General features: G+C 34.8%; 1 protein-coding gene across 5 annotated transcripts in view; it reads left to right on the top strand.

The window, feature by feature from the left end:
• Positions 1-18,090, top strand: part of LOC145293051 (uncharacterized) — a 194,114-nt gene that overhangs the window by 39,003 nt on the left and 137,021 nt on the right. For all 5 annotated transcript variants that reach the window (XM_080139389.1, XM_080139371.1, XM_080139400.1 and 2 more), the window contains exon 4: positions 2,907-2,948. In XM_080139389.1, coding sequence (XP_079995515.1) covers positions 2,907-2,948 — 42 coding nt within the window. The remainder of the gene's footprint in view (positions 1-2,906; positions 2,949-18,090) is intronic.

The raw sequence follows: 18,090 nt of genomic DNA, 5'->3' as shown, positions 1-18,090 counted from the left end.
CATATTTTGTCTGCTTTGATTGTCGTCTGCATGTGTTGATTGTACACACATGCGCGCACACACATATATATATACAAGAGGAAAAGATATTGACAATAGAAAAATATATACTGATGCATATAGATTTATTGATCAATTTGAAAACAAGCGAATACAATATAGTGTGTTGGGGTTGTGAAAGCTCGTCATGTCAGGCATTTTGAAGCCTAATGCTTCTCATCAGAAGAAGAGGAGATATACTAGGTAACAAGATATGGATGTGATGTCTAGCAATAGGCATATTTGGGTGCCTTGCATAGGGGGCAGATGGTAATTCAGGTATTATTGAAGGGGGAAGAGGACTATTCAGGGTATTATTAGATAATTACGGCACTTTAAATATGCTAGAGTGGGATATTAACAGGATTGAACGGTAGTGCTATGGAGTACGCTTTCTTATTATTCTTTTTTCTTTACCTTTTATTTTTTATTTTAATTGTATAGTTTGGCATAACTAACATTGGACCCTAAGTAATTAATTAACTAATTAATGAACTTCCATATTATGTAATACCTACTCCTAAAAGAGTATGCCATACAGCTATCGCTCGATCCTGTTAAAATCCCATTCTAGCATTTAAAGAATCCTGAATTACTTGTTTGATCCTCTTTATATATATATATATATATATATATATATATATATATATATATATATATATGTATATATATGTATGTATATATATATGTATATATATGTATGTATATATATATGTATATATATGTATATATATATATGTGTATATATATGTGTGTACATATATGATATATATATATATATATATATATATATTAATGAAAACAAAGGGATGTAGTGTTCACCTGATATACGCAATGGTAAACTTCAAACTAATATAAATAACAGTATTTATATATAGAAAATTTTATCCCAACTGAATTTTAAAAAAAACTCAATACGCAATAGAAAGTAGAGCTTACTAAAAGAGAAAGAAAATTAAAACTGTCAGTTGAGCTTTACAATCAAAATTCATTGTTCGACTGAATACTCCAAAAAACAATTTACAAAGTCCTTATTCCGCAGAGTTTCAAAGAAGACTAACAAGAATAACATTCTTTGAAACTCTACGGAATAAGGACTTTGTAAATTTTGGAGTATTTAGTCGAACAATAAATTTAGATTGTTTATAATATATATATATATATATATATATATATATATATATATATATATATATATATATATATATATATATATATATATATATATATATATATATATATATATACACAGTCCTGGTCAAAATCTGTAAAATGGACTGGAGGTTTTATTTTTGAAAAAAAAAAAGAAAGATTGGTAAGATAAATATATAACAGGTTAGAGGTATTCAAGATTGATAACTCGGGTTATGACAAGAGAATATTCTTTTCATTATTTTGACTCTCGAGTATATATCAGTTAATATCTTATATGTTTTAGATAGGTGAAAATGCTTGTTTTTTTTTTTAAAAATAATTATTAGATCAGGGTTAAGGTTTCGAATGAAGCAGATCTCATTTTTTTCCATCATATTTTCCCCTTTGGCAATGGTTTCAATCATTTGTTTGATTAAAAATTCGATAATATGCGTAAACGCTTACTTTCTTAAGTGGTCTTATGATTTTGACCAGGACTATATATATATATATATATATATATATATATATATATATATATATATATGTTGAATATGAAAATGTTGAATATGAAAACTAGTGGCACTAGTTTTCATATTCAACATATTCATATTGCTCTGTCTAAACATTGAGCACTCTTTGGTAGACACATTTTGTTTTCGTTTAAATAACTAAACAATACTACCAATAATATATATATATATATATATATATATATATATATATATATATATATATATATATATATATATAAACAAATTTACATGGTTACGACACAGGGCATGCAGACAAATGGTCGATTAAAACCAGAAGTCCTCGTCAGGTGACCGAATAATTGGTTGCAATCATATATTCAGTCACAAAACCAGAAGCAGAGAACGTCTGGTTTTAACCAATCATTTGTCCGAAACATTATTATGCCCATGTAAATTTGTTTATATTAATAAAAATATACCTTGCTCTTCTTTTATTGAGTACTCTTAATAACCTCATTAAATTTATTAGTTATCACTAGGACTATGACAAGAGAATATTCTTTTCATTGTTTTGACTCTCGAGTATATATCCGACACAGTTAATCAACCGAGAACCATAACACTCTATCGAAAACATATAAGATATTAACTGATATGTACTCGAGAGTCAAAATAATGAAAAGAATATTCCCTTGTCATAACCCGAGTTATCAATCTTGAATACCTCTAACCTGTTATATATTTATCTTACCAATCTTTCTTTTTTTTTTTTTTTTTTTTTTTTTTTTTTTCAAAAATAAAACCTCCAGTCCATTTTACAGATTCATTTCCTTCGCAAGAAACAATTACTATTTGTATGTCAATATTGGATATTTCCTTGCGTTGATTCATCATCATCAAAAAAAAAAAAAAAAAAAAAAAAAAAAAAAAACAAAGTTCTCAAAGAGAAAATTGCATAACGATGTCATATATACAATTCAGGAAAAAACAAAATAACTCCTGTCGGCCTTTATCCTGTGGGTAGCTATCTTGTCTTGTTCTTATTTCGATTTGAGTAATATTTTATGTGTTCATTTGTGAAGCTCAAAGAGTAATTCAGATATGATCGCCGCCTACTAGATACGGCACTACATAAGTAATTAGGGTTATTCTTGAATTTTACATATTACATTGTTATGTATCTTTTTGTGTGTGTCTTGAATTTTTATTCTATAAATTGCCACAACTTTAATAATAATTTGTTTCTTTCAATTTCAGTTACACCAGATGTAAAGTATATTCCTAAGGGATATGTGGCATGTAAGTATTTTGTAACATTAAAAAACACTGTAAAACATTTTAAGAACCTTAGTCAGAAAGATATGACAGAGATATGGGGAAGGAGACAGTTAAAGTGGTGAACCATAAAAATAGTTTACAAAAACTCTATATATATAGGTCCACCTGACAACGTTAGGATGAGTAAAAGTTTTATCTGAGCATTTATTCTTGTATTTCCTGAAATATTACAAAAATGTTATTCCACAGAAACGTAGATAAAGTATTTATACGATCAGACTGAAATATTCTTAGTGGTAACTGTTATTAGAATCAGACTCAAATTGGGGAAAAAAGGGCGAAGGTTGAAATTCATTCAAAAGATAAAAATTCAAGGTCACACAAAATACTGTACTTCATTCAACGGGTCAAGATAAGAGTCTCCACGATGAAAATAACCAAAAATATTGCCAAAGTGTTAATTTCATCTTAATGATAATTTTAAGTCAGAATTTAATTCAAAAATACAAAATATTTACTATTAACTTAACACTAAAACACTATTTTTAAAATTATAATATTGAAAACTTAAAAAATGACAAGATATAACTTCCTGAATACCAAATAAAAAAAAGTTAATATTTTCTTAATGTCAAACAAAAGCTTCTACTAAAACTGCTTGAATTTTGTATTATTCTGTTAATTACACTTTATAATTTATGAATATAATATGAGTATATAAGATGAGTATATATTTGTATATAATAGTGAATAAAAATTTTTTAAAAGTTAATGATATTTTTAATATGTTATAAAAATTCATGTTGCCAAATCTGCTGAAAAAAGATAGGCTCTCTCTACCGGGCTAGAAAACCTCGCATTTGCCAGTAGCTTACATCATTCACCAGGGCACATTTGCGCTGGTGTACCAACAACTAGTCACTCCAACCTTGATAAAATACAAAAGAAGGATTTCTAACCTGAACTATCTGTCAAACTCCAATCTCTGTCGCATCATTGTGCTTGTTTTGCAAATACTTCAATAAAATGTGCTCTACTGAGCTCACTGCACTTCAACGAAAATACTACTGATCCGTTCAATTAAAGACAAAATCTCACCCCTTCATCATAAATTTTGTACTCTAATAGCTTCTAGCATTTATAAATTCCCACCCTGCTTCCTGATTTACAACAGTGTCAAACAAACAAAAATTTAAATGTAATATGTACAAAGATCTTATTGACCAACTCCCTGACAATGTTTTCCCTCTCCTTATAAATCTGCCTCCTATTACAGTAATTCCTTATGCTCTAGTGGTAATATGTCTTATTTAAACTGAACAAATGTAAAAAAAAAAAAAAAAAGTATGAATAAAATATGATTGGGCTATGTTTAATATGAACATTTTTAATAGAGAAAGGTAGTTTGCTGGAAGCATTGCTGATGAATAGATATGGAGGAATATAAGAAGGCTATGGCAATGCAGGGAATCAGCTGTTGTATTGGCGTGACGTATGAACAAAAATAGACAAACGAAAGAAGGTCTTATTTGTTTTGATATTTTTTTTAACTTCGTATATCCATTTATTTTTCAAGATAATCACAATGCAAATCAGTAAATATGAACTTATTTTTTTACATGGAGGTCACCACATTTCAAGGCCCGGAAGCCACTCGGGGATAAGAGTTATTGCATGTACAGTAATCAATGGGATAGTATCGTAGTAATAGTTAGTATTGGAGATTTGATAAAGTGTCTTACTTAAGGGGGCGATTCAGCAGGAATTTGTTTACGTTAGACTTGAAGACATCCAAGTTGTAGTCAGGTGGGAAACAGGTAAACGGAAGAGAATTCCACAGGCGTGCACTTCTAAGAAAGAAGCTTTGTTCATGAAATCTACGTTTTGATTTAGGCACAGATAAAGAGTGGGGAAAATTATTGACAGTGGTTTCAGCTAGACGGGTGTTTTTTGTGAAAGATTGGCGGGGGGGGACCAAAGATTGGAGCTCGGACGAGCACTTGCCATGGAAATAACGATAAAACAACGACAGGCTCACAATGTCTCTTCTGTGGGAGAGAGGTTGCAGGGAAGAGAAAAGGGCATCCCCCACTAAGCGACGAAGACTATTTTGTACTCTGTCAAGGCAGGATAGCCTGATTTTAGCAGCTCCAGCCTAGATGTGGCAGCAGTACTCCATCCTTGGACGTACTTGGCTTTTATACAGATAGAGAATTGTATCAGTAGTGAGATATCTTCTGGAGCGGTAGAAGGATCCTACAATTTTCCCAGCGACTTGGGCAACAGACTTGATGTACGTGTTCCATTTCAGATCAGAAGTAAAGGTCAAACCCAGAAGCTTGTCAAAACATGGAGCCTCCCCAAGACGAGAGCCATCCATTTTAATTAATGCCAGTTGGGGATCAGAGCATTCATGATATAAAGATAGGAGCTTGGTTTTAGATGCATTAAAAGTAACCAGCTACCTTTTCCCCATTGTACCATGCGCTCAAGATCAGAGGAGAGAGAATCAGAGAGAACTTTGTCATTTACGGCCTTTGATGTGTTGCCGTAGATGGTCGTGTCATCAGCATAGATGTCAACGAATGATTTAAGTATGTGTTTTGGGAAATCATTGATGTAGATCAGTTAGAAAGTTGGGCCCAGAATTGAGGGACTCCAGCATTAATACTGTGGGCCTTTGATTTCTGCCCATCAACCACTACTCTTATGAGACTATCAGAGAGAAATGATTTAATAATTGAGAAAACATTTCCAGTTATACCATGGCTGGAAATCTTGTGAAGTAGGCCCTTATGCCATACCTTATCGAAGGCCTTTGATATGTCAAGAGCAATTGCACTAGAAAGGAAGCCTTTGTCAAGAGATTCACTAATCCTATGAAATATAACCGTTAGCACCTCTGCTGTAGATCTAGCAGAACGGAAACCATATTGTGTGTCACTAAGAAGGTTATTTCTGCTGAGGTGGTTGACTACTTCTTTATTTAATATGGATTCCACTAACTTATTCATGACACACATGAGACGTATTGATCTGTACTGAGAGGGAGATGACTTATCACCTGAATTCTTAAATACAGGGCATACTGACGAGGTTTTCCAGGTTGTTGGAAAGCATTTCTCCTTAAGGCAACGCTTAAACAGTTTTGTAAGTATGGGGGAAAGTCCTGGTCGAAGCTTTTTCAACACTATGATTGGAATGCCGTAAAACACGTAGAAAGTTAAATGTAGTGCAAAAAACATCTTGCTGTTCAACCCCCTCCCCACCCAGGTTGCCTCCAATTCTATCACAATTACATTCCTTTTTTTAATTATAAGGCTTTAGCCACAATCTAAACACATACATAATTTGTACCATTAAACTAAAATTGCCTTCAATTTGCACTTATATTTTTCAGTGAACAGCATGATAAATGTGACGCGCCCAGATCAAGATGGTCAGTTTCACACTATTTTGGCTGCCGTAGTGAAAAATATCAATAATCGATCGATTTTGTTCATTCTCTGCAAATATAACAAGGAGCGACGCATAAAATGTTGGAATACTACTCATACCGAGTCACATAATATGGCCATGTTTGAGCTAGATAAAACCCTAAATATCAATCATGGTGAATGTCTCCAAATTTTGTTTAAAGCAAATGATGATCCTTCTAAACCAATATATATTTCTAATGGGAAAATTATATATACAAAAAACGAAACTCGCCAAACGCCATCAACTGAGCCAACTAATGAGACAACTACTAAACAAAATAAAACAGGGTGGTATATAGGAATTGGAATAACAGCAACATTATTGTTAATATCAATAATAATAATAATAATAATAAAAAGGAGAGAGATAATTATATTTTGTCAGAAGTGCTGTCGTAATAAGTCGAAAAGTGAAAATGAGAGGAACTGTCACTACATTGCAACGAGCACTAATGAAGACTGAAAGTATTCTTGTTACATAGGGGACATGTAATACAATTTGATGACGGAGAGAAGACATTTATACAGTTCTGTGGATGTTATAACACTATATTAGCCTAGGAGGAGAGAGAGGGTGATCAGTTCTTTTAACAAAGGAGGGGACAGTCATTACTTATAATGGAGAGGCACATTACTTAGGATGGGTTATACAATGTTCATTAATGACGATAAAGGAAAAAAGAGCTGTCCCCTTTTCATGTAAGTAAAAAAAAAGAGAGAGAATTAGTTAAATGAAAATGATATCAGATAAAACGAGGATCGAACCTTGTAGATAAGTTTTAAAGGACAATAGGTTTTAAATGAAATGTCCAGTTAAATTGTTAATTCTTTTAAAATATTTTATAAATAAAATTTCGCTGGAAAAACTATTCACATTCTTAGAAAGAATGCATAATAAAAATATCGGTCACAGAATTAACAAGTAGCTTAAATTCCTTTGTAAAACAAAGAGAATGGAAAATGTTATTTGTAAAGTGAGTTACGTAAATTAGGTTAGAGAAGGCATTCAGGCCGTGTGTCTGAGAGGCACGTGCTGGTCATGCTGTGACGTCATGGCAGGAATGATTTCTCAATATAAGAAAGAGTTCGAAGTTAGTTAAGGAAGATCGTATCGTATCAGATCAGTCAGATGAGAGAAGCAGAAGAGATCAGACCGATTCTCAGTTAGAGCCAGGGCACTCTCTGGGAGGCGGGAGGCTTAGAAGAAACCATATAACAACTTTGAACCCTTGAAGTGAAGTAATCATTTCCGACCGGTCGAAGAATAAACGATCATGATGTTTTTTATAACTGCCGTCTTCCTGTGTTCATCATTACGATGAGAAAGGTAATGTGTTTATATTATATGTACAACTGTCAAACGTAAATGCCAAACGCACTATCTCTCGGTCTATCTATCAGTGTATCATAAATCTCCTCTCGTTGTATTACATGCTCGGCTCTCCTGTAGTAACCTGTACCCTACCTGTAGGTCTCGTTATATATAAGACCTGTCTCCATCTTTCAACCATATGAACACTCACAATGAATATATATAATATCTAACATCTCACAACATGATCACACACATGAACACACTAAGACTCTTACTAACATGAACAACAACAAATGTATAAGTCGTTATCTAAATAAGAACAATGCAACATATACGCATATTTGGTGAACGTGACTAGTCCACTCATGCAAGGCTGGGTTTGAAAAAAGAAACTTCGGTTACCATGGATAATCAACGTTTGAGGGTCCAGTATGAAATACAACGAAAATAAAAACTAGGCGATATGAAAAAAAAAAAAAATTAAGAAAAAAAAGAAAAAAACGAACACACACATACACACAATGGAACAAAAGTATACAAGAAAATTTTTTAAAAAGCCGACATGCCGCAAAAGAAAACCGTATTAATGAATGAAAAAAATAAACAGTTGTAGAAACAAGTCACCATGCGTAATTCATTGATAAATGAATTGTTTTATTAAAAAGAAAAATACACCCATACACACAAATGGAGAGATTGGGTCATCCATTATTGTTTTGAAATTTGTATGGAGTGTCAGTTTGAAAATGTGTGTCAATATGAAATCGTTTGGACGAATTGTTGAATTTAATCTGACAATCAAACAAGAATTTTTCAAAGGTCGCATATACTGTTTGAAACAGCGTGTAAATGCTCTTTTAAAAGGCATTTTTGTGCTCATAGTTGAACTTTTCGGCTTTTGTATGTTTTATTTGTTTTGTTTTTGAAAAAGAGAAAAAATTTTGGACAGACTTTTTTGAATTGTTGTTTAATACAGAAGTTTTTTTTGTTGAAAAAAGTTATAACTGTTGATCATAAATCATAGTTAAATGTATTAAGGTGTAATAGTTTCGAGCAGAGGATAAATCTCGGCACAATAAATTAAAAAGGCCGGAGTTGAAAGGATACGAGATTCCTTATGAAAAAAAGGGCCATGAGAGTCCAAAAGGCTAATCACATATAGCATAATAAAGTGAGAGAAAAGTAAAATATACCGTAAGTACATAGGAAGATATAACCTTGTATTTTTTCATAGACGCGTGAATGTGGGATATCTCTGCTGGATCTTGGAAACTCTGATGAAAAACAAAAGAAAAATCACAAAAATCGGGCCATTAGATAGAATTTAGTGCGCAAATAGGAATTTTGGCGCAAAGGAGTTAGTTAGTTAAGGGTGATATTTCTAAGTCTTCATCAAGTTCCAAGGGTCCAAGCAAGGAAATTCGTGCGAATCAGTGGATGAAAGGTATATCTAAACTTTGGAAGACAACCACAAAGATAAATGAGCTTTGAGAATGTCCCAAAAAGATAAGGTAGTTAAAAAAAACAAAGCTCTAATTAATAGAAGAACTATACGGAAAAAAGGATCAAGGACACATTTGGACGAAGAGTCGTCGATTTCGTAAAGAGATAAAATGAGACCTCACTTTATGGCATAAAGGTGGCTGGATGAAGCAGCTGACGTGAGTTATAGGAGGTACTACCCTACACCCAAAAGGAATATGCCAGGGAGATCAGATAGAGAGTCTGGTTTAAAAAATAAAATTATGAAATCAGTTGGAAAAGGGCTGACTTGAGAAAAAAAAGGTTTCGTTTTTTTGTTGTTGCTGTTTTATGGTGCCTGATATTTCTTAGCCAAATGGTTATAGAGATATAGAAAAAAATGTACTAAAATTTAAAAATGCGTGCATTTTTTTTAAATGGGATGAAGGGATTTTACATAAGAAGGGCTGTCCCCTTTTCATGTAAGTAAAAAAAGAGAATTAGTTAAATGAAAATGATACCAGATAAAACGAGGATCGAACACTGTAGATAAGTTTTAAAGAACAATAGGTTTTAAATGAAATGTCCAGTTAAATTGTTAATTCTTTTAAAATATTTTATAAATAAAATTTCGCTGGAAAAACTATTCACATTCTTAGAAAGAATGCATAATAAAAATATCGGTCACAGAATTAACAAGTAGCTTAAATTCCTTTGTAAAACAAAGAGAATGGAAAATGTTATTTGTAAAGTGAGTTACGTAAATTAGGTTAGAGAAAGCATTCAGGCCGTGCTGGTCAAGCTGTGACGTCATGGCAGGAATGATTTCTCAATATAAGAAAGAGTTCGAAGTTAGTTAAGGAAGATCGTATCGTATCAGATCAGTCAGATGAGAGAAGCAGAAGAGATCAGACCGATTCTCAGTTAGAGCCAGGGCACTCTCTGGGAGGCGGGAGGCTTAGAAGAAACCATATAACAACTTTGAACCCTTGAAGTGAAGTAATCATTTCCGAAGAATAAACGATCATGATATTTTTTATAACTGCCGTCTTCCTGTGTTCATCATTACGACGAGAAAGGTAATGTGTTTATATTATATGTACAACTGTCAAACGTAAATGCCAAACGCACTATCTCTCGGTCTATCTATCAGTGCATCATAAATCTCCTCTCGTTGAATTATATGCTCGGCTCTCCTGTAGTAACCTGTACCCTACCTGTAGGTCTCGTTATATATAAGACCTGTCTCCCTCTCTCAACAATATGAAAAATCACAATGAATATATATAATATCTAGCATCTGACAACATGATCACACACATGAACACACTAAGACTCTTACTAACATGAACAACAACAAATATATAAGTCGTCATCTAAATAAGAACAATGCAACACATATAAGATTATTACACATTACCTTTAATTTGCGGAATAACGACACAAAGACGGCAGTTACAAAAATATGATGATGTTCTTTTATTCCATTGGACCGGTCGAATGATGACATTCAGGAATTCAAAGTTGTTTCTACATGTTTAAAACTTTCTCCCTTTGGTTCTAAAGGGACTCTCCTCTGATTATGTCAGCTCTTTCTGGCTGACTGTGCTGACTTCGATCCGGACTCGACTGCCTCTGATCTTCGTCTCCCTGGCTCATCAGCCTGTTCTTGTAAGTGAGTAAATATGCAATAGGATTTTCAAGGATTCTAACTTGCGAAGCTAGATTTGGAATTGAGAATTCCAATCATAAGTTAAAATAAATACAGAATGTTATTGAAAATAAGGATTGTGGAATTGCCATTGTTTAGCTCACACAAAATAGTTAGATATCTGTTTATTGAAAAGGGAATGTAATGATGAATTTTGTTTCTGCTATAAAAATTAAAATTAAAATAAGAAATTTAAAAACGGACAATGGAAAATGTTATTTGTAAAGTGGGTTACGAAAATTAGGTTAGAGAGTCGGCTTTGTAGGAAACATGTGAATAACAATGCATGCTTAAACACGGAGGCATGTCATGCCATGTGCTGGTCATGCAGTGACGTCATGAGTTATGAATTTAGTTAGATAAGTCAGAATCAGGATCAGTCAGTTGAAAGAAACGGGACGGGTTAGACGGGAGAAGCTAGAAGAATCAAGGCACCCTCTGGGAAACGAGAGGTTTTAGAGGTAAAAACGTAAAAAAACTTTGAATCCCTGAAATACAGAATCATGTCTGACCGGTCGAAGAAATAAACGTATCATCATGTGTTTTTATAACTGCCGTCTTGTGTTGCGTCATTCTACTAAAACAAAGGTAAAGTGAAATTGTATTAATATGAACTTTGTGTTTATAAAAATGTACAACTGTCAAAACGTAAATGTCAAACGCAGTCTCGATCTATCTATCAAGATATTCATAAATCTCCTCTCATTGAAGTACAGGCTTGGTTCTCCTGTAGAAATCTGTACCCTACCTGTCTGTCTCGTTATATATAAGACCTGTCTCTATATCTCAACAATATGAACACTCACAATGAATATATATAATATCTTGCATCTCACAACACTCAGTAACATGAACACTCCTAAGACTGCCTCTATCACTCTAAGACTCTTACTAACATGAACAACAACAAATATATAAGTCGTCATCAAATAAGAACACTTAATAAGACAGTATGCAACAATCGTAGCTTCTATTATTGAACATACATTTTTGCTATGACCTTAGATGTATGGTTTCAAAAAACCTGATGAACTCACGTGGCCTAAACATACGTGGTTCGGCACATGTTTCTAATCCACTTCTGCAGACAAAGAATTCTCACTAACCTATTTTTCGACCTAACTTTTTTCAATATATTTTGAAATTGCTATTGTTCGTTCTTCTCTAGCTGACCTTATTTTAATTCAGTTTTCATACTAAGAATTGAACAATTAAATTCCTTTAACAACAAACATATCTAAACTATTTTATGTGAAACTGAACAATGCCAAATTCCATTTCTGAACCTGGCTTGAAAAGTTCGAATCTCGGTCTATCCTAATCTCATCTTCACTTATCTAATGTTTTTCTTACAAAAAAAGGGGAACCTTTTCTTGTAACACTCTTGGTTGTCAAAAAAAAAAACTACAAAAACAAAACAACGTCCTTGTAATAGAGTGCAGTTTTTATAGGCGGCGAACTGTAAAATGATAACTCGATTTTCTTTAAATACAGAATTTACAACTATCGGTTATTTTGACCTCAGCTTTGTTTGGCAATTTGTCATAAACAAACATCAAAGTCTATTAGCCAGGCAGATGTGCAATCACAAAGACCCATCCAAGATACTCAGTGCTTGGCCTTGTTTTCTAATTAGGACAATGAACGTCACCCTCTGTTTCCACCTCATTCTCTTCCCCTAAAACTGTGCATCTTGGGGTGTTTGATTGCCGTATATGTCCACACAATTAGACTGGGCCACTCTTATCTGACTGTTTGTCTGGCTGCTGTATTCCAACTGACAGTACAGGTGTCTTAACTTTTTGGAACCACTTAGAGCGGCTGTTCTATCATCAATTGTATAATATCGGGATGGTTATAGTGCCATGTTGCATATTAAAAGAGGTCCTGCAACCATCTCCAGCGAGTTTTCCTGAAGCCACATTCCTGTGGATGAAGAGTCGGCTGATGATCTACTTGTGCTGTATGTTTGGTATTATGTACATCCGCTTTGTCCAACACCTTTCACTCTAAAACCAAAATTACTAAATAAAATGACAGTTTAAACAAAAGATACTATCAAACCAGGCGGAAACTCAAACAAAACCAATTCGCCTCCTCCTTTAACACTTGCATCCACAGACTTAGAACTAACTTATCTGAAGAGTTTACTAGGAGAAATGATCCTACATCATATAAGTTAGTTCTAAGTCTGGGGATGGAGGAATGTAGGTTAGTGTCAATTAGCGATAATATATCTGAAGAGTTTACTAGGAGAAATGATCCTACATCATATAAGTTAGTTTTAAGTCTGGGGATGGAGGAATGTAGGTTAGTGTCAATTAGCGATAATATATCTGAAGAGTTTACTAGGAGAAATGATCCTACATCATATAAGTTAGTTCTAAGTCTGGGGATGGAGGAATGTAGGTTAGTGTCAATTAGCGATAATATATCTGAAGAGTTTACTAGGAGAAATGATCCTACATCATATAAGTTAGTTCTAAGTCTGGGGATGGAGGAATGTAGGTTAGTGTCAATTAGCGATAATATATCTGAAGAGTTTACTAGGAGAAATGATCCTACATCATATAAGTTAGTTCTAAGTCTGGGGATGGAGGAATGTAGGTTAGTGTCAATTAGCGATAATATATCTGAAGAGTTTACTAGGAGAAATGATCCTACATCATATAAGTTAGTTCTAAGTCTGGGGATGGAGGAATGTAGGTTAGTGTCAATTAGCGATAATATATCTGAAGAGTTTACTAGGAGAAATGATCCTACATCATATATCTTATCGCTAATTGAAACTAACCTACATGGTCATCTCCCACTTTGCCATAAGGACTAAGACAGACACATGTTCGGGCATGGAGTGTATATTCGAAACACACTCCCCTTGACAAGAGAATCCAAACTAGAATCAGATGTTTTAGACTAAACGTGCAACATACCTTTAGCTATTCATATTCTCTCTGCCTTATTCATATTCTCTCTGTCTCCCTTGACCCAGGACTGTACCCTAATCAACCATGCCTCAGACAGCATAGCTGCAACGTTCTCCCTAGATACCAGCCCCACAGTACATGTACTTGGTGACTTTAATGTTCACCACAGTAATTGGTTTCTCTAGTTGCACAGATGCACTTGGTACTAAATTTCCCTTTATAGACAGAAGCCACACTTGATGATTTGAAAATCATTCTTTCCCATGTTCGTGATGTCATAAAAATCTAGATACATTGAAGGTGTGTTGGCCTGATCTCATCTTTGCTATACTATTTAAAAAATGCTCCATTGAGGTTTCCCTGGGTCTCTCATAACTCTTCAATAAATGCCTTACCGAATATTGCTTTCCTGACTGCTAGAAAATTGCTTTGTTGTTCCAATTTTCAAGAATTCTGACCCACTAAATTATCGCCCAATTAGCCTCCTCCCTCTCTTCTCCAAAATCTTTGTCTTTAATCAATCAAGCAGGCCACCAACTTATAGATAAGAAACTTCTTTCTGGCCGACAGTATGGATGTAAGCAAGCCTGTTCTACTGTAAATGTCCTTACTGTAATCTTTAAACGTATATACTACACACTGGATAAGACAGAGGAGGCTAGAATAATAGAAATATTTAAGTCTTTGACAGGCATAATAGTCTTCTCTTGAAAATTAAATCATATGGTATTACTGGACGAATACTTAACATAACCAAATTGTTCTTAGATAAGAGAAAAATTCAGGTTGTCCTTGTGTGTGCAACAAGGGTCGGTCTTTGGACCTTTATTATTCCTGATATTCATAAATAAACTCCCTGACAAAATTGTCTTTGGGATGGATATATTTGCTAATGATATCACGCTCTATAACGGACACAAGGCGAAAACAAATGAACACATATCTAAGGAAATGGCTAAAACTTTATAGTAAAACCATCAGTCTGTAGTGGAATTGGGATGCAAATAGATGGTAAAATTCAATACTGCCAAGACTATGCTTCTTTCCTTTAAAAATTACAAGAAACCTTCTCAACCACTGGTTGTAATGGTTAATAATACGCTACCTGAAATTCTTCATTCAAACTACTAGGCTTAACATTCACAGGAAACAGTAATTGAAACAAATGCATTGCAATCATTACCAAGACAGGTAGTTCTCTCTACCATGGTAGAAGGTTACTCATACCTGAGAGTAAAGATTGAACCTTTAGATTTTTTTTTTTTACATGGAGGTCACCACTTATCAAGGCCTGGAGGCCACTCAGGGATAAAGGTTATTGTGTGTTCAGTAGTCAATGAGATAGTATTGTAGTAATCATTTGTATTGGAGATTTGATAGTGTGTCTTACTTAAGAGGGCGGTTTGTCAGGAATTTGTTAATGTTGGACTTGAAGACACCCAAGTTGTAGTCAGATGGGAAACAGGCAAACAGAAGAGAGTTCCACAGTCGTGCACTTCTGAGAAAGAAGCTCTGCTCATGAAATCTACGTTTGGATTTAGGCACAGATAAAGAATAGGGAAAATTATTGACAGTAGTTTCAGCCAGACAGGTGTTTCTCGTGAAAGATTGGCGAGGGGGGACAAGAGATTGGAGCTCAGGCGAGCACTTGCCATGGAAATAACGATAAAACAAAGACAGGCTCGCAGCGTCTCTTCTGTGGGAGTGAGACTGCAGGGAAGAGAAAAGGGCATCCCCCACTAAGCTACAAAGTCTATTTTGTACTCTGATTATTAGATTATGCCATATTCTCGGAATTGTATTTAAATTAAAAATGCCAATATCAAATTTCGAGTCTGTAGACTAAAAATTGACAGAGTTATTGCGAAGGGAAATGTACACGCGCAGACACACACACACTTTCATTTTATAGATATATAGACTAGCATGGGTGCTCGGCGTTGCCTGGGTATTTGGAGGTGAATTTTACCCCTAATATGACCCATTAACATTTGTAAATTTTACCCCTAATATGACCCATTAACATTTATTGTTTTGGGCTCAAATCAAGTTATTAAGTTTGATCCATGTCCAAAGAACTTATATCTAAAATTTCAAGTGTTTAGACCCAAAATTGTCAGAGGAGATTGGTAGGGTTCTTAAACGTCAAATTGTTGAACTTTATTTCCTTAACAGTCAGATTGCTGGCTGAACACCGATCACGTAGATTTTCCCAAATCTCAGTATCCTGTATATTAAATTTCGAGTCTATAGACTTAAAATTGACAGAGTTATTGTGTAAGGAAACGTACACACAAAGACAGACACAGATACACAGGCACGTTCACGTTTATAGATACTAGGATTTCAGCCCGGCGTTGCCCAGGTGTTTGGATGTGTATGCTGAGCAAAACAAAAAGTGGTAGTAGGAAGGCTGGCTCGAACCTGTACCGCGAAGGAGGAAAAAAACTGCAAAAAAAACTGACGTCTTTGCGGTTACGACCACCGCCAAACCGGAAGTGACTCATGTTTAAATTAAGGCTAGACAATCGAAAGGAGAAGATGACTTTAAAAAATATCGGAGAAAAGGCGACAACCCCCCCCCCCTGTTGAAAAGTTCCCAGTTGAAGGTGAAGATATTAATGTTTTTAGTCAATTTTTCGATATCTGTCGTCTGAAAGGTCGAACTCCAAAACGATACTGATCTTGGTAAAATCCGTCGCCTCTGTCAATAGTTTAAGGCAGACATGGAAACATACATACATACATACATTTATATATTGGTAACTAGAAATTTTCCACCCAAACCGATTAAAAAGCTTTCCCTATCTCTGAATACCCTTTATGTAAAATTTCAAATGTTTAGACCAGAAATTGTCTGAGTAATTTGGAAGAGACCGCAAAGGTCGATTTTTTTTTTTAAGTTGGACCCCTATTATGACCCCTTAACATTTATTGTTTAGGGCTCAAATCAAATAATTAAGTTAGATCCATGTCAAAGGAATCTATATCTTAAATTTCAAGTATTTAGACCAAAAATTGTCGGGGGAGTTTGGTTGAGTTCTCAAAGGTCAAATCATTGAACTTTGACGCCTTAACAGCCAAATTTCTGGCCGAAAACTGATCACATCGATTTTCCCAAATCTCAGTAGCCTGTATATCAAATTTCGAGTCTGTAGACTTAAAATTGCCTGTGAAATGTACACAGACACACAGACACGTTCACTTTTATAGATATACTAGCATGGGTGCCTGGCGTTGCCCGGGTGTTTGGAGGTGTATGCTGAGTAAAAAAAAAAAAGAAAAAAGGTCAATTTTTTTTTAATTTGACCCCTAATATGACCCCTTAACATTTTTTTTTTTTTTTTTTTTTTTTTTACACAGTGATCACCACTTATCAAGGCCCGGAAGCCATTCAGGGATAATGGTTATTGCAAGTACATTACGTTAGTGAGGAGATTTGCTGAAATGTTTACTTAAGGGGGCGGTTCATTAGGAATTTGTTAACATTGGACTTGAAGACATCCAAGTTGTAGTCCGGAGGGAAGCAGGCAGACGGAACAGAGTTCCACAGGCGTGCAGTTCTAAGAAAGAAGCTTTGTTCATGGAATCTACGTTTGTATTTAAGCACAGATAAAGAGTGAGGAAAATTTTTGACAGTGGATTCAGCTAGACGGGTGTTTTTCATGAAAGATTGGCGAACGGGGACCAGAGATTGGAGTTCAGACGAGCACCCGCCATGGTAATAACGATAAAACAAAGATAGGCTCGCAACGTCTCTTCTGTGGGAGAGAGGTTGCAGGGTAGAGAAAAGGGCATCCCCCACTAAGCCACAAAGTCTATTTTGTACTCTGTCAAGGCAGGAAAGGCTGTTTTTAGCAGCTCCTGCTCAGATATGGCAACAGTATTCCATCCTTGGACGTACTTGGCTTTTATATAGATAGAGAATTGCATCCGTAGTGAGATATCTTCTGGATCGGTAGAAGGATCCCACAATCTTTCCAGCGACCTTGGCAACAGACTTGATGTACGTGTTCCATTTCAGATCAGGAGTAAAGGTCAAACCCAGAAGCTTGTCAAAACACGGGGCCTCACCCAGACGAGAGCCATCCATCACAATTGATGCCAGATGGGGATCAGAGCGTTGATGATGTAAGGATAGCAGTTTGGTTTTGGATGCATTAAAGGTTACCAGCCACATCTTCCCCCACTGAACCACGCGCTCGAGATCAGAGGAGAGAGAATCAGAGAGAACTTTGTCATTTACAGCCTTTGATGTGTTGCCGTAGAT

Source organism: Euprymna scolopes, chromosome 2 (assembly GCF_053919585.1).
Source record: "Euprymna scolopes isolate OS-2025 chromosome 2, ASM5391958v1, whole genome shotgun sequence".
Classification (NCBI taxonomy): domain Eukaryota; kingdom Metazoa; phylum Mollusca; class Cephalopoda; order Sepiida; family Sepiolidae; genus Euprymna; species Euprymna scolopes.
This window is presented reverse-complemented; position numbering and strand designations above follow the sequence as displayed.